Below are 16,636 nucleotides of genomic sequence, written 5' to 3' on the forward strand. Positions count from 1 at the left end.
CAACACTGGCCATTCATGCTTTTTTCATTAGTTTATCACATGGTGTTTGTCAGACAAAAATGCTTCAATTATCCAGTCGCTCCGAGGATTTTGCTGACATGCTAGACTGATAGCGGAAGCTGTTGTGGAAAACAAGCCAAGTCTTCTGGGAGACGGCTGAGCGGAGACACAGGACGCCAGGAGCTCCTTCCTGCTCGTGAGTATTTTATATTTTGAAGTAGCTAGATTTGCCTTTAAGGTTTTTCACTTACTTGTTTAGTTTCTGTGAAAGATCTGGGGCTTGTTTGTCGATTTCCTTCACTTCTTTGTTGGTTAATTTTGAGTCGGGAAGCAAAGCTACCACGGTCAGGCTGCTGAATGGGCTTTGTCATCACCGTAATGCGAGCTGAGCAGCACCTTATCATTTAATGACATTGAAACAAGTTTACCTTCTCACTTAGTTGGCAGCACTAGACTGACCCCTCCGCCGAGGCAGAGGGGCTTAAATGACATTAGTTCATGTCTCACAGGGTGTTTCTTCTTTTTCTTTCTTTACAGCAGCGAATACATACAGCACTCCTGCTCCGGTGGAGGGTCTGTGATCATGTTCTAGCACCCTCCTGTGGCACATAAGGACATGGTGATCTCAATCTGCCGGGCTGTGGTCACTTATGTGCCCCTTCTGTGGTTTCTAAGAGTGACTGAAGGGATGCCTGACCCCGCTCAGAGGGACCTGCTGATGCGTCAGGAGGCATCCAGACAGACGGGCGGCCGAATGGCACTGACGCCGGCCGAGCAGAAGCTGGACGCTTACCTCCATCAGCTGAAGGAGAAGGAGATGACTGCCACACTGTTCCCCCCCGCTGTCCATTTCTTCAGAGCGAAGCCTCTCATCCAGAAGAGCTCCATCTTCAAACTGCTGCAGAAGATGCCTAAAGGTGATGTTGCAAGTAAAAATGGACCAGCACAGGTCCCCAAGGGGTCAGAGCCTCCAGTCAAATCTAATCCAGTATTTGTTTTTCTTTATTCTTGTCTTTGATATTATATCTGCACAGAAACTGCTGCTAAAGTAAAAGGCCCTAACATTAGAAAAAGTTCTATCATCCAAAGACCAAGATGATGTCCTCAAATGTCTTGTTTTGTCCACAATGTAAAGAGATTCAGTTCACTGTCATTGAGTGAAGACACCAGAAAATATTCACATTTAAGAAGCTGGAATCAGAGAATTTTGACATTTTCTTTCTTAAAAATTGCAGAATTGTTGACAGCTAATCAACTAATCGCTCCAAGTAACAGAAGAAAAATCATATATGATAAATACCAAAAGAGACACAAAACAACTTCAAAGTTACACAATGACTAAAAAGAGATACAAAGTGATTATAGGAAAAAATAAGTACAAAGGTACATAAACCAACCACAGAGAAATGCAAACTACACAGACACGAAATGAAAAGACACAACTACAAAGAAACAGATACGTTCAGCGGATCAGTCTGAGGCTCTGTGCTGCTGTTTTGGGGACAGGTGCAGCCCTCCACATCCACACCTCCTCTCTGGTCAGTGCTGAATGGCTGGTGAAAAACGTCACCTACAGGCCGCACTGCTACATCTGCTTCACGTGGGACAACTCGGTCCGCTTCCTGTTCTCCAACCGCCAGCCCTTCCCACAGTGGGACTGCTTCTACTGGCAGCTGCTCGAGACTTTTCGAGCCAGAATAGGAGACCCTGTAGGCTTTGATAACAGGTAGAGTAAGACACCATTTCAAGTCAAGATATAACAGGAGAACTAAAGCCAGAATAAGTGTTTAATGGGGTTTTTGTTTTTTCAGTTTAATGCAGCACCTCACGCTGTTCACTGAGGATCCAGATGGTGAGTACCCAAGCCAAGATGTTGTGTGGGAGAAGTTTGAGAAGGCTTTCATCGCAGCTGCTGGGCTAATCACCCATGCCCCCGTACTGAGGGATTACTTCTACGAGGGTCTCAGGGAGCTTCATCTTGACAACGTCATGTATCTGGAACTGAGGAGCGGCCTCTCGAGGGTTTGTGTTCGCTTGCTTGTTCACACCTGATCCTCAACTCCAGCCTCCTTGAAAGAGCTCTCTGGAATGTGGATGCAACACAAATGTTAGATTTTCAAATCTAACCAAACCTGTTGGTGTGTTTCAGACGTACGAGCTGGATGGAACCATTCACGATAAGGTCTGGACTCTGAAAATGTTTCAGCAGGTTACTAAGAAGTTTACAGCAGATCATCCGGACTTTCTCGGGGCTCGTATCATAATTTCTGTACACAGGTATGTATTTACAAAAAACATCACAGCCAACAATATGTTCAAAGAATCTCTACAGGGAAGAGACAACGAGACATGCGTTCCCCTTTATGTGAGTGACATAACATAAAACAGTTAAAAAATCCTCTGACACAAGTAGAAGTCCTGCATTCAAATCCTACTGGTGTTATCAGCATGTTGTTAATATATCATATTTACATTTTCAGTGACAAAATAAGATGGTTGCTTTTTGAAAATCCATACAAGATAAACAAGCTGTAATTCATCAACAACTATGTCCCTGTGTGGAAAAAATTATAGTTAATTTTATTTTTATAATTAATCAGATTATCTCTTAATTCTTTGTTTCCTGTTTACTGGGAATGGAAGTTATTGCAGTTTTTAAAGGGGTATTCCACCAATGTAGCACTACTCAACATATGAACACAGTATGCTATTGCATTGCATCATGGGAACTGTAGGATCCAGGGCTTCATCTAGCGCCATCATTAGGTCAAAATTTTCTTGTGTCCATTCAAAACGGACATTCCCATCAGCCTCAAGTATATTTTCTGTTTAGCGCTTATTAGAAAAAATTAGCACGATAACATGCAAAACTAAGACAATGGCAGTGGTAAACATTATACCTCATTAGCATTAGCATTAGCATTAGCATTGTGAGCATGTTAGCATGCTGACATTAGCATGTAGCTCAAAACACCTCACAGAGTTGCTAGCAGGCCAAAGAGTCTTTTTTAATCTGTTTCCCCAACTTTATGCAAATGCTACACAAAATTGCTGCAGAGCCCCTTAAATGAATTAATTAAATGAAATTACCTTGTTACAGACAGCAATAATAAGTAGTAGTAGTAATATCAGTGTGTGTGCCCCTGCTAAGCAGTTCTGTTCAGCCAATATCATATTAAGTACCTTTTTCTCAGTGTTTGTATGAGGCTCCTTGCAAATATGGTTGTTTGTCAGGATTGTCTGAAATCTTGACACAGACAGACATCTCATCATGTCAGTGTTAATGTAAAATTTTTTTTTTTTTTTTTTTTTGTTAGTGAGCCTTGCGGCGTCAGTCAAACAGAGAACTACTTTTGTGTCTTTTATTATTATGGCTGCTGTTTGTTTCAGGGCTCTGGGTGTATCTGAGGTCAAAGCAGCTGTGAAAGAGGCCATTCAGCTGCAGAAGGACTTCCCAGATGTTGTTGCAGGATTTGACATGGTAAGAAGTGATCTGTCTTGTTAAATGACTATAATGGAAATAATTCCTCTTGTTTGTCGAGAGAGTTTAATTTGGTTTTCCTTGAGCTAACATGATTGTTTGAAGGTCGGCAGGGAGGACGGCGGGAGGACTCTTTGGTACTTCAGGGAAGCACTTTCCCTGCCGGCTGAACTGGGTGTCACGCTGCCGTATTTCTTTCATGCAGGGGAGACAGGTGCGTCAATCAAAAGCATAAAATACATTAATTACAAAAAAAGCATGTTTTTTAAAAAATCTGTTAAAAGGCACATTGGTTCCTCTGTGTATTTTTGTAGACGATGAAGGCACCGATGTGGATCAAAACATTCTTGACGCCCTTCTGTTCAACACCTCACGCATCGGGCACGGCTACGCTTTGGCACACCATCCACTTGCCAAAGAGCTCTCTAGGAAAAGAAACGTGGCTGTGGAGCTGTGCCCCATCTCAAACCAGGTCAGAAAACCTATTGTCACTGGCACAGTACAAATTAATATTTCCCAATCCAAATGTCCTCCTTGGACTTCTGTCGTACATTGTATGAGGCGTTCACTGTCATGTCAAGATGCTGCATTATGTAGTAGCTATAATAGATATCATCAGAATGTGCTGTGGAATTAGACCCTCAGCTCAGGATCCTCACATGGTAGATGGACAAAAATAAACCTTTGCTTGTCTGACTTTGCAGAATATAGCAAACAAATCCACATTTTTTCAACATATTCTATCATATTAAATCTGGTGAAGTCTGCACCCCCAAGCAGACTCTGTGGAAGCCCCCAGAAGGTCTGCTTGAGGCGCTCTGTGGATGTTTGGAGTCTGATAGTCTGCATGCGCAGTGAAGTCTGGACATTTGGATTCAGTGCATGTGCCAGTCTTCTTCCGTGAAGTACCCAGTCATGTTTGACCTTTGACCTTCAGGTGCTGAAGCTGGTATCGGACCTTCGGAACCACCCTGCAGCTGTGCTGATGTCTGAGGGCCATCCGATGGTGATCAGCTCTGACGACCCGTCTCTGTTCGGCACCACAGGCCTCTCCTACGACTTCTATGAAGCCTTTGTTGGCATCGGAGGGTTAAAAGCAAACCTGGGCACCCTGAAAGAGCTGGCTGTGAATTCTATCCGGTGAGAATCAGCTGATTTTATTTCTTTTTACGCTTTTGCCTTTTAACTAATGACAGACTTTACTAAGTATGTTTTTAGATTGTCTGATGATATTCTATGTTTTTCTTATTCATGATTTCCTCCTGTTTGAGTAACATTAACATTTGTTCTGGATTTGTTGACAACGTAAAAAACACTCTCATGAAACAGACCCCAGAACAGCCACATCTTTATTTCAAGAAAAAACCAAGAAGTCATTATCTTTTACAAAATGTCCATATTTGCTTATTTGTCTTTGAAAGCACCAGCAAGGAGAAATTCAAAGAGCTTCCTGTTTGAAACCGTTACAGTACAACAATAATGTAGCTTCTTACATGAATCATGTGACAAAATGTTGATTTTTGTGATGAATTTACCTCTCAAACAAATTGTTGTTCTGAAATGAATAGTAATTCAAGACAGGAAGTTAAACGCTTACAGTGAGCTTTGATAGCCGTTAAGAACATGGTGTAAAACATGGATGTTTTTAGCCAAGTAAATTCACGGTAAAGGACTATAATGAACCCCACAGTGGTATATTCAGTGAGTTCATTCTCACTAAAAGCTTTTTCTTCCTGCAGGTATAGCTCCCTGCCAGCTCATCTGAAGGACACGGGTTACACCATGTGGCAGAACAAATGGGATGCCTTCATCTTTGATCATTCTTGACAGTCAAACCACAGCAGATCCTGTTTGACCTGTACATAATAGAAAAAAACTAAAGCAAATGGCGGCCATTATTTAAACAATTCAAATTCAATTAACCATGCTTCACTAGAACAACTGATGTCTGTAATGGATAGGCTGAAAAGAGTAAAAGACCCTGAGGACGATCTGGTCTGACATAGGAAGGTAGGTACTGTGGTTGAGGTTTCTGAACGATTTTTCCTTTTCTTGGAAAAACTACAAAGGAACTTTACAATAAAATAATAAATGCTGATGGGAAAAGTGATTCACAACTCATTCAGTGTTATCTGGGGAATATAAAAAAGAAATGACAACCATTTGTTCATCATAAAAGGAATTTCACCCAAAATCTATAACACCATTATTCACGAGGACATTTTTGAATTGAAAACCAAGAAAAAAAAATTACTTAATAATACTTCATAATTTGTCTCACAGATGTAAAAACTCAAAATTAAAAAACGAGAATTAAATGAAAACGATGCCTTCCTCTCAGTGATCCAGTTCACGCTGTTCCTCCACAGACCAGCAGTCAGACTCCATCTCTGACATGAGATGGAGTTTTTGCACAGCAGTATCTCATTTGCCATCCTGTCCTCTGTCCTCTGCCCACCAGTCTTTCAGAGGTCTTTGATGACATTTTGGATCTTCCAGCTCTGAGCAGTGCACTGCTGAACAACAAGCTTGTAATAACCGTCCTGACCCATCGCAATTTCCAGACATCTCTTTGTGTCTCTGTTCTGGATCGGTCCTTTCTGGGAGTAAAATACAACACAACAATAAAGCACATTTCATTTTCAAACAAAATGCCATCTGTGGTGTGGATTTAGATTTTAAAACTGTGATATTTACTTGTTTAAAATCCCACAGCATGTGGAACTTCTTCTGCTGGGCGACTTTGCACTCGTACAGTCCCGGGTAGACTCCAGTGCCGGGGTCCACCAGACAGCGGTTGCTATTGTACTTGTGAGATTTGATTCCACCGATGTAGATTTCTCCATTGGAGCGATAATAACAGTGCTACCCCAGAAAAGAATAATAATTATTCACAAACAAAAAAATATCACAGTCTGTGTATGCAGTGAATCCCTGGACATACCTGAGGTGAGTAGTAGTGGCAGCCATACACAATGGGTGTGCTTCCAGGCATTGGACCTTGGTCAACACAGAGGTCTGGTTTCAGGTCATTTATCAGCTGCCAACAGAAGCATAAATCGAAAGTAAGCCTTTAAAGCTTCCATTAGAAAGAGTGGCACAACAAAGGCCAGAATGCACCTAAAGTAAGTGGGTATTCTTTTTTATATTATTGTTGGTTTTCTTGGGATTTGTCAGCAAATCTTAAACCTGCAGTGCACTGCCTTTATATATCAATGAATGTTCTACTCACCCCTCCATAACCTAGCAGGTCATGTAGAGGGTCCAGCATGGGGTAAACATTATCTATATACCACTTAAAAGGTTTGCAATTCAGCCTCTCTCTCAGCTTTTTCCTCTCAGACACATCCCCAAAGTCTATCCCATGATTCTGTTGGAAACATCACATGGTCAAAAAGGACATAAAGATGTTTTGATCAGTAAGATGAACAACAGTGTTTTATTCCTTTATAACACCCAAATTGGTACTGGTACTTCAGCATCAGCCCTTACCTCTATGGGAAGGTTCCAGGCAATGTTGACATTGTGTTTATACTCATCCAGCCACACCTCTGCCACCCTCAGTGCATTACGTTTCATCATTACGCTCAGGTCTGGGAGGTAAGGCTTTCTGGCTCGTTCAATGTGGGCAATTTTAGAACAAGGTATAACTTCTACACTTCCCCCACACAGCCACACCTGGCAAACACAAAGTGCAAATATTAAGAGAGTACACTTTAAGGGTATTAAACACACGTACCGTATGTAATTAGCTCCCATGCACAAGGAAACATACTGTACAAAGGAGCCCAAGGCAACATGCTGTCTGCACTCTAATGCTCAGCTATACAAAGCTAAATGTTCCATTATTTCTCAATGTCCCAGCATGCACTAGGCAAAGGACAGGTAAACATTCTGAACAAATCACCAACAAAGATACACAGAAAGTCACCGAAAGTCACCAAAAAGGAAAGAGGAAACAGGTATACAGAAAAAAACAGCCTGCAGCCATGCTAGCATCTCTGTGAGGCTGTACTTTGAGCTAAATGCTAACATGTTGATACTAAACCGGTAGTGTTCACCAGCTTAAAGTCTTAGCATGCTAATATTTGCTAACTAGCACCAAACACAAAGTACAGATGAGGCTGAAGGGAAAGTCATTAATTTTGCACGTATTTGGTCATAAGTAACTGAGTATTGGTCAAATTCAAAATTTGACCTGATGATGGTACAGATGAAAATCTTACCCGGATGCCAAGCTCCACATTTTCACCACCATATATTTTCATTCCTCCATCGAGGCTTCCGATCTCTCCAAAGAACTTGCGATCAGCTACAAGAATCCCCATGATGGAGGGGCTCCTGAGGACACAGAGGCACACATTAAGACGTTTTGCAGCTAACGCTATAGAGGAAAATTAAAAATCATATCTACCAACTGTGATGGTATGTTTTTGTGATTTGGGTGGACTGACTCTTCAAACGGGGACATACTTGCCAGGCTGTGACGCGTCCTTTAAAGCGTACCACTCAGGTCTGAAGGACTCATACATGCACCACAGAGCCCAGTCAAAGGCATCTGCCGCAGGTACATAGGGAGTCAATGTCAAGTCATCGAAATTCACCCTGTCAAAGACTGGTGTCAATATCACCGTCCGGTCCTCTTTGATTCGAGCTAACAGTGGCTCTGCCCTGGACAAACAGCGACAGCTTAACTTAAGCGACATGAACAGAAACAAAAGGTATGACAGCAGGTGTACCGTAACAAAGCAACACTCAAAGACAACTAATCTGTGACACCTCAGATCACTCAAACCAACCACTGCACATGAACTTCTACGTGAGCATCCAAGATGGCTACCACGTCCCCGACGGCAGCTTTCCATCCCGACAGTCTGGCCTGAGTGAGGCCGAGCTGCTCCGAGTGCCTGACTTTCTTCACCAGGCCTGGACACTCCTCATGGACGGAGCTGATGTATTCATCCAGTTTCTCCATTAAATCCTCTGCAGGAAAGAAAAGTTTACAGCATGAATCAGTTTAGTATCTGATCTGTAGATTCATATATACTTTTAAAAAGGTTCACAACATGATTCACAAAGGCATTTTCTTCATTTCATCTTGCCTTTAATGTCACTTTGTACATCTCAGGGTGATCTACTCAAGCCTGATTTGTCCCTACCGTTGGTGCTGTGATCGTCCACAAGTATGATCTCCTTCAGAAGCCGGGCTGGTGTCTTGTCTATGATGCTGCGGATGGCCCGTTTAATAACAGAAACGGCTTCATCCAGGTAGATTAACACAACGCTGATGTTCGGCAGATCCTGTGGGTACTTCTTCTCAGCACACCTGTGAGAGAAAAAAAAGGTACTTTATATCATAAAAGACAAAGAAAACCAGCAAATGTTCACATTTGAAAAGCTGGAATCTGAAAAGTTTTGACATTTCTGCTTAAAAACATTACTTTACAATTAATTGTTTATCAAATTGCTGTCAATTCATTTTCTGTCCTTCAAATCTTATTAATGAAAAGGGTGAAAAGACAAACTGTCAATTTAAGATGTTTAATCAAAATATACAGCTAAAATTGTATCAAAAATGCCAAATACAGAAAAATTTGGCCAGAAATTGATTAAATTTTACTGTTTTCAATCAGTATGAAAGTTATACAACTGACTCAATATCTGGCCAAAATTGAAAATAGTAATAAACTTGCATTGGACCTGGATCTCAAACTGAACAAGCATCATAAAGCAGCTCATCTCAACTAAGCAGGTGTGGAAACAAGGTGGAGTTGATCAGCAGTTTATTAGTTCCTACAGGAGCAGGATGTCAAGGTCACCTGGGGGGCCTGGTGTCCGGGATCTCTCTGTTGAGGGGCAGCCTGTCACTGAGGAAGGCGTTGTAGCCGTATCTCTGAAACATCCTCTCGGCCTCCTTCTGCTCCTCCTCTGACAGCTCGTCACCCCACTTGCTGAACAGGGCCGAGTTGGGGTACAGCTTCTTCACCACCTTCTTCTCTTTCTTCACCTCCTCAATCTGCGGCTTTTTCCCCTCAAATTTATTCATTGCGTTTACTGTGGACAAAGGGAGTAGCTGTATTTGTTTTATCCTTTTCATCGTGCTGCACTGTATGTAGATAAGAGGCAGATGGCCGAACAAACGTTTACTTCATAAAACAAATGTCAATGTTTGTGTTTGCATTGAAGCCAACATTAGCACATGTGCCCAATGATCTGTTAAGCAAACCCAAAGTTAATGTGGAAAACATCTTCAACCTGTGTGCACTGTTACTGTGAATGAGCTCATCTGGTGATTTGAAGGTCAGTCTTGTTAAAATTGAATTGAATTAGGTTGTGCCCAAAAAGTCTTGATTTGCTGCTTCACTTTGTCATCTTCAGGCTTTGGACTGTTGGTCATATTATAAACAAAACAATAAATGTGTTTCATCAAACAGCATTTTAATTACTGAAGTTAAATGTGAAGCTGGTCAATGTAGTGATGGAAGAAGTATTCAGACTCAAGTAAAAGTAGCAAAACTCCATGTAAAAACACCCCGTTACAAGCAAAAGTCCTGCAATCAAAATGTTACTTATGCATAAGAATATTAGCATCAGGATATATTTAAAGGACCCAAAGTAAAAAAGTACTCATTATGCAGAATGGCCTATTTCAGAATAATCTCATCATCATCATCATCATCATCACTGGATTATGGGTGGATCAGTGCTGCAGCTGGTGAAGATGGTGTTAATTTTAACAACCTTTTATACTGCTGGGTGGTTTTATCTATAATAATACATTCTCTTTATTTCCAGCATTTCATGTGCTTTGTCTTACCTTCCATTGAAAGGATATGAGGAAGACTCTTCTATGTTTACTTTAATTCTCCCCACCGCCTAGGTGTTTGACAGTATTTCATGTCACGTCCTGAAGATTATGGAGACATCTCTGCAAACAGGCACCTCCCCAGGTGCCTTTAACACAGCTGCTAAAACCATTATGAAAGAAACCCAATCTAGAGTGAAACACTCACCAACTATAAGCCAATATCCAACCTTCCATTCATCAATAAGATACTGGAAAAGGTAGTTTCAGTGCAAAAGAAGATCTTTCTTAAAGAAAAGTCCGACTTTAGAACAAACCACAGCACTGAAACTGTCCTGACTAAAATAATCAGCGACCTCAGACTAAATTCTGATGAAAAAATTTCTTGTCCTTTTGGATCTAAGTGCTGCACTTCTTTTAAAATGTTGTATTTTACTTGATTTTATGCATTCTATGTACTCTATCTTTCACTTTACCTTGTTTCTATTATTCTGTGGTTTGGCTTTCCATCTTATGCATTGTCTCCATTTTCATCCTTAATTCTATCTTATTTTTACAGTTATTATCAAGTGGGTTTTATTTTATTTTTATTTATTTATTTTACTTCTGTTTTCATGTTCACCCGTGTCTTTATTGAACTCATCTCCTTCCTCTTTTTGATGCGACGTGACGCACTTGGTGCATGTGCTGTCTTTGTTACAAAGCACTTTGAACTGTAATTCAGTTATGAAAGCTGCTATGCAAACAAATTTGTTTATTTTTTGAATCTCTCTCTCTTAAAAGTACTTAAATGTAAATGTTCTTCCACTATTGCCTAAATGTCTAACAATAAAAAAACCCTTTCATCTTAAGTTTACCTTGTTGAAACCTAATTCTATACTTTGATAAAAGAGACTTTGACTCACGCAGCCTGTTGATGTCTGCTTCCATCTTGTCCATCCTGTTGAGCATTCCCTTGCCCCTGATGGAGTCGTTGTGGTGGGCCCTCTGGAGTTTCTCTGAATGGGTATGGACTTCCCTCTTAATGGAGTCGAGGTATAACAGAGCCATGGCCACGGCAAAGACCAGAAGTGATCCTTTAATCCAGCCAGGTCTCATCGTGGAGCTCCTGCGTATTTCATGCACTTTGTTTTACCTTGCATTGAAAGAAAAGGGAGGAGGAAGACTCATCTACCTTAAATTCCTCCCCACCCCCCACATACACACACACACACACACTTACACAAATACAGCCACGGCCATTGACACACCATGGCTGTGCTAACTGATATCCTGAAGTTGATGCTGGGAGTGAAATTGTCGGTCCTGGTTGTCACTCTGCTGCCTCTTCATTGCAGTACACCTGGAGTGCAAGGTGCAAACCATTAGCTGTAGTTACCTGGGAGGATAGAAAACCAGCAGCACTCTTCTGCAGGTAACAGGAACAGGACTGACAGAGAAATCAGGTGGTACTACTCCCTGCTAATTGGCAAGCCTTTTTTTCAGTTTTGATCCTGCTAAGAATTGGATTTTTTGTCTCAATGAGGGGAAATCTCAGACGGCTCTTTTAATCCACGTCATGCTCCCTTTGAATCCCTTCATGCATTTGGCTCCCAGCTACAATTTCTCAGGAAACAAATGCAAATGGAGATGTTTAATGTTTTTAAAATTGCACTAAACCATGATGACTTAAATTAGGCTTGTGGTGGCTTTATGACATGTTGATGTTTGTTCTTATTCTTTTTTAACTTAGTGACAGATGAAGAGGCAGCGACAGTTACATTCAGTAACATTCAACTATGGGCAACAAAAGATGCAGTTTTCAGTGTTTAAATTAGCAGGTTGTATGTGAGAAAGACAGCAAGGGCTGCTGAGGATATTATACAGGGTAAAAATCAAAGTCAGGCTGCGTGCACTGATACGACCCAATCAAACCAACAATAGATGTAATCTGAGATCAAAATCCTTTCCTATAAAGTACAATAATGACTTCATGGCTAGAATTGATCAAACTGCTAAAAGGATTAAGATTCTAAGAGGTCTCTTAAATATAAAAGCAGGGTTTTATTGTTGTAGTTGGTTGAGCTGCAGAACTTTTTCAACTATTTTGTCTGCTACAGAACTAACAATTCCTTTCATGATGGGTTAATCTGATGACTATTTTCTCAATCAATCATTTGGTTTGTCAAAATTCTGACACATTCTCACATTTACCAAGAGCACAAAGTGACACCTTCACGTTTGTTTTGTTCAACCAATTGTCCAAACCTCAAACTGAGTAAAATTAAAAGGAAAAGCAGCAAATCTCACATTTTGAAAACTGGAACCAGGAAATTAGTTTGCTTAAACTGTTGACCATAAAATGGGATCAAACCACAACGTTCGCCAACATGTGGAACCACACCATCTACTGGTTAATAAAATCCGCCCACAGGCAGTCAGACATTGCACCATAAACACTGATTTGGCATCAGGGCTTTGATCCCATCTCAAGACAGTCTCAACAAAATGTCTTAGAGTGGATAAGACTGATTGAAACGATTCCCAAAACAATTCGAAACAGTTGATAAATGACCAATAGTTTCAGCTATACTTATCTTTGTAAAGTAACTAATAACTAAATCTGACAAATTCACTGCCGTGGATGAAAAAGTACAATATCACCTTCTGATACATTGTGAACTAGAAGTAGAAAAGAAAAGCCTGAAGTACCCCTAATTTGTACTAAGTACAGTAGTTGAATAAACGTAGTTGTATTCCATCAGCAGCAGCTTAAGCTCATGGTAAAACCTGTGTAACCCCTCTTGGAGACACAGCATACAAAATGAAACTGCTTTTATGTTTTATTTTATATTTATGTACATAATATACAGTGTTTGCAAATGATAGGAAAAAGAGGAGAAAATTATGAGACTAGTTAAAAAATTCAGTTCAAACAATTCAGACAATGTGAGACGCAAACTCCAATGGGAGGAATAAAAGAAATCTGAACCTACAGACAAAAAAACTGTCCTGATAATGATGCGATAAAGGCAACAATCTATGATTTTTTGTCACCAGAGTCAACAAAGTACACCATCTGACTGTTCCATGACCTTTTTTTACCTCGTATGGTGAAGTAATAGCTTGAAGAGCGAGTCATAAAGTTGAGAGCACTGTGTGAAAATACAACCCTGATTCCAGTTGGGACGCTGTGTAAAACATAAGTAAAACAGAAATGTGATCATGTGTTAATCCCTTTTCATGTATACTGAAAACAGTACAAAGACAATCTGATGTTTTAAGACGTTTTACAAAGCATCCCTACGTATTTGGATTCAGGGAAGTAGCACAAATCGAGGAATACAGAAATGAAAATTTAGAGGTATCTTTTTAAAATAAGTGATAAAGCCAAGAGGAAAACAGGCCAGTAATCACTCAGTCAGTGACTCGCAACGCTGGGGTGAAGAGGTTTGACTCGGACGAGGCGGGACAGGCCCAGCCGTAGACCCTGACCTGGAGACTTCACTGCTGGACTCTGCTGGGCTGACGTGGAACTTTTACCAAGCTGACCTGCAGGAAAAAGGTTTTAACATTACTGAACCACACTGGAACTGTCTCTACAGGTTTATATTTATGCTCACTCGCACTGCACCTGGCGGGGTCCACTTTGGTATTCTGCCCCCTGTTGGGCTCAGAGAGAATGCAGGTTTCAATGTGGACACTGTGGAGGATGAAGCAGGTCTTTTGGGTGGAAGTTTGGCAGTTGGAGGACTTCTCATTGGTGTGGAAGCAGCTGAGAGACAAAGTGGATTTCATAACAATGACCAGATGAAATTACAATCGCAGCAAAAGGCAGAATCTTCTCTGAAGGATTCAAGAACGTACCTGCTGCCTGTGATTTGGACTTTGATGGTTTTGATGCTGGCTTTTCTTTTTTAGAGGCAGGAGGTTTTTTGGTCTTCTCACTCTTGGTTACTTTATCCTTCTTTTTCGTTTTGCTGACTTTCTTCACTGTGAATTCCTCATCTTCGCTCTCAGCGGGTTCACTGAAATCTTCATCACTCTCTGAACCTGAAAAGGCAGGATTGCCATTTTACTGACACAAGAAGAACAACAACATAGAAAGTCAGTAATTAAACAGATTCCAGATACTTAGGGAGGGATGACAGGGTGACAACCTGGTGTAAGTTTGGGCTCATAGTCTTCATCTTCATCTGTAAGCCTTTTCCGCACCTCCTCAGTGGCTTTAGATGCAGCTTTTCTCTGTCTGGAAAGTGACTCTTTCTCTGATGTGATTTCATCCAGGCCTGAAGAAAACCAAAGATTTACATCAGCAGAAAGTCATATTTCTATCCTTATCAATCAAGGATAAATTAAGGACAGTGTACTGGGCAAGTGTGAGGAAATTAAAGGTGCATTAAAAGACACTGGACAAAAACAGGTATTTACCCATAACTGCACCATCCACACTGCAGTTGGACCGGTGCAAAGAAGCTGGATCTGTGTTTTCATCTACCAGAACTTCACTCTTTATATCTCCTGGAGAAATTTTACAGGAATGTAAGCTGACAACTCTTTAAGAATGGACAATTAGAGTTCTAATATTAAGCCAAAGCATACCTTTGCTGGTGTGAGACGGGTGCTTTATCCCCTCTGCACTGTTGAGCAAGGACAGTGTAATGGCTGCTTCTAGATCTCTCACATGCAGCCTCTCATCCAAAGGTCTTCTGTGAGAAACAGAATTAATTTTGAGGATTACACTCGTTGTATGCATAATGTTAAATTGTGATTTTCGACTTTTATTTTATTCATCAGCCACCTCGAAGAAAGTGGTTAATTTTTTCATCCTTTCATATGTGAAAAAGAACAGCAGATGTTGTTGTGCACAGTGAGGATTTGCTTTTGTTCTCAGTCGGAGCTTGTGGAGATCTCCACCATCTCAATCATCTTGTGTATGTACATATTCCATTGTGTCATATTATTTTGTCCACTACCTGCTCTTCTGGCTCGCTGTGGACTGTGAGTTGGACTCCTGACTGGAGGAGTAGCTCGATGGTTTCTTGTGCTGCTGTTTCACATCCTCCCTGGCCTTTTTGCTGGGTGGAGCCTTCACACAGGCAAAATCCTCATCTGCCACAACATGAACACAGAAGATAAAGATATGTTGGTGGTGAGACAAGACTAAGTCTGTTAACGTGTCAATGTGTGTACCCCTTCCTTTCTATTACAAGTCTCCTGCAAATGAGCTGTACTGACACAATTAAGAAAGCCTCTCCTTTCCCTGCTTTTGTAGATGATTCTTCTGAAATTATATTCTAGTTGACGGCTGTTTATTTTGAAGCTGATGGGCATTAACTTTAGCTATTAAGCTAAAGCTAATGTAACAGTGATGACTGGATACTGTAAATGTCACCATGGGACAGCTATTTTAATGAGCAGACATTACTTGCTTTCATATACAAAACATTCTTAACAGACAACAAGAACATTCAAGAATATGATTTCTTTTCATTTCTAAAGTCAGTGGTTCTCTCCTTTAATTAAACTAAATCTCCCTTACAGTAAACATGTCAGTATCTTATTGAAGTAAATAAACAGCGCTAATTGATTAAGAGACTACAGCTTCTCACCATCATCGACGTCCTTGGTTTCACAGTAATTCACAACCTTTGTCTTCCTGTAAAGTTATGTCAACAGTAAACAACGTGTTAGCATTCATCTGACATAATAACACCATCAGGCAAACTGGACGAATTAGGTTTTAAAAAGGGGTTTCCAAACCTTGGTGGTCGGTCCATTCCTGATAAACGTAAGAGCTGATAACGCTTTTTATTCAGCTAACATCAGCCACATCGACGTTAGCTTAGCTGCTAACGTTACGCCAACGCTGAAGCCTGAAGTGAAAAACGCAAGCTAATGTTCGCTTGCTGGAGAAGCTAATGTGGCCTTAACTTTAGATAATTTCAAATGCTAAGACGCGTCCGATCATTTACCGAGAGAAACGTGTCTACTGTAGCTAACTAACGCGTTAACTAATGCTACTCTGGTTACACAACAGCCAACTAAAGAACTCTCTGCACTTTCAACCAGCCCGCCTGAACCGAGGAGACGTGACGTTTGTTGACGTATTTGACGAAACCCGGAAGCTGATTCGTTTTCTTAAGAAAAACTCACTTATCAGCTTTGTGGCTCTTTGAAAAAAAAAAATGAAAATAAGGCAGAAAACGATTAATTGACCTGGTCTTCAAAAATAATAATTACTAATTATTCGATTTGATTTTTCTGAAAAAGAAAATGTGTCGAATCTGCTCATGTTAAATCAACGGGCGCTCCTACTCGCCAGATGAATGGACTGAACGGATGAAGAAGAGTCCAATCTGGTCAGTAAC

At 40.7% G+C, this 16,636-nt stretch overlaps 3 protein-coding genes across 3 annotated transcripts; 1 reads left to right on the forward strand and 2 right to left on the reverse strand.

Moving 5' to 3' along the window:
• Positions 1-48: 48 nt before the first annotated feature.
• On the forward strand, positions 49-6,098 carry ada2b (adenosine deaminase 2b). The gene is made up of 10 exons (XM_076722308.1): positions 49-196; positions 538-917; positions 1,507-1,726; positions 1,812-2,022; positions 2,150-2,277; positions 3,391-3,481; positions 3,587-3,695; positions 3,796-3,953; positions 4,419-4,621; positions 5,221-6,098. Exons 2-10 carry the CDS (start codon positions 617-619, stop codon positions 5,306-5,308), a joined length of 1,509 nt encoding a protein of 502 aa, XP_076578423.1. The 5' UTR covers positions 49-196; positions 538-616; the 3' UTR covers positions 5,309-6,098.
• Positions 5,947-11,336, reverse strand: LOC143314951 (putative polypeptide N-acetylgalactosaminyltransferase 8). The gene is made up of 11 exons (XM_076722307.1): positions 11,192-11,336; positions 9,301-9,535; positions 8,641-8,807; positions 8,281-8,464; positions 7,955-8,152; positions 7,708-7,822; positions 6,974-7,159; positions 6,714-6,851; positions 6,426-6,521; positions 6,179-6,346; positions 5,947-6,081 (listed from the first exon to the last, which is right to left on the reverse strand). The coding sequence occupies exons 1-11, from the start codon at positions 11,334-11,336 to the stop codon at positions 5,947-5,949; spliced, it is 1,767 nt and encodes a 588-aa protein (XP_076578422.1).
• Positions 11,337-13,121: 1,785 nt separating this feature from the next.
• Positions 13,122-16,369, reverse strand: rad51ap1 (RAD51 associated protein 1). The gene is made up of 9 exons (XM_076722604.1): positions 16,029-16,369; positions 15,878-15,924; positions 15,242-15,377; positions 14,868-14,974; positions 14,697-14,786; positions 14,426-14,554; positions 14,133-14,318; positions 13,900-14,040; positions 13,122-13,817 (listed from the first exon to the last, which is right to left on the reverse strand). The coding sequence occupies exons 1-9, from the start codon at positions 16,043-16,045 to the stop codon at positions 13,687-13,689; spliced, it is 984 nt and encodes a 327-aa protein (XP_076578719.1). The 5' UTR covers positions 16,046-16,369; the 3' UTR covers positions 13,122-13,686.
• Positions 16,370-16,636: the final 267 nt, after the last annotated feature.

This window comes from Chaetodon auriga, chromosome 22 (genome assembly GCF_051107435.1).
Source record: "Chaetodon auriga isolate fChaAug3 chromosome 22, fChaAug3.hap1, whole genome shotgun sequence".
Lineage (NCBI taxonomy): Eukaryota > Metazoa > Chordata > Actinopteri > Chaetodontiformes > Chaetodontidae > Chaetodon > Chaetodon auriga.

Excerpts from the sequence above, each read along its gene's own strand:
- ada2b (XM_076722308.1), top strand. The coding sequence starts at position 617 with ATGGTGATCTCAATCTGCCGGGCTGTGGTCACTTATGTGCCCCTTCTG. Across the intron at positions 1,727-1,811 it reads CCTGTAGGCTTTGATAACAG|TTTAATGCAGCACCTCACGC; the intron begins GTAGAGTAAGAC and ends TTGTTTTTTCAG. Across the intron at positions 4,622-5,220 it reads CTGGCTGTGAATTCTATCCG|GTATAGCTCCCTGCCAGCTC; the intron begins GTGAGAATCAGC and ends TTCTTCCTGCAG.
- LOC143314951 (XM_076722307.1), bottom strand. The coding sequence starts at position 11,336 with ATGGCTCTGTTATACCTCGACTCCATTAAGAGGGAAGTCCATACCCAT. Across the intron at positions 8,465-8,640 it reads GGACGATCACAGCACCAACG|AGGATTTAATGGAGAAACTG; the intron begins GTAGGGACAAAT and ends TCTTTCCTGCAG. Across the intron at positions 6,522-6,713 it reads ACCTGCTAGGTTATGGAGGG|CTGATAAATGACCTGAAACC; the intron begins GTGAGTAGAACA and ends TTCTGTTGGCAG.
- rad51ap1 (XM_076722604.1), bottom strand. Across the intron at positions 14,975-15,241 it reads ACAGCGAGCCAGAAGAGCAG|AAGACCTTTGGATGAGAGGC; the intron begins GTAGTGGACAAA and ends TGTTTCTCACAG. Across the intron at positions 13,818-13,899 it reads ACCAAAGTGGACCCCGCCAG|GTCAGCTTGGTAAAAGTTCC; the intron begins GTGCAGTGCGAG and ends TTTTTCCTGCAG.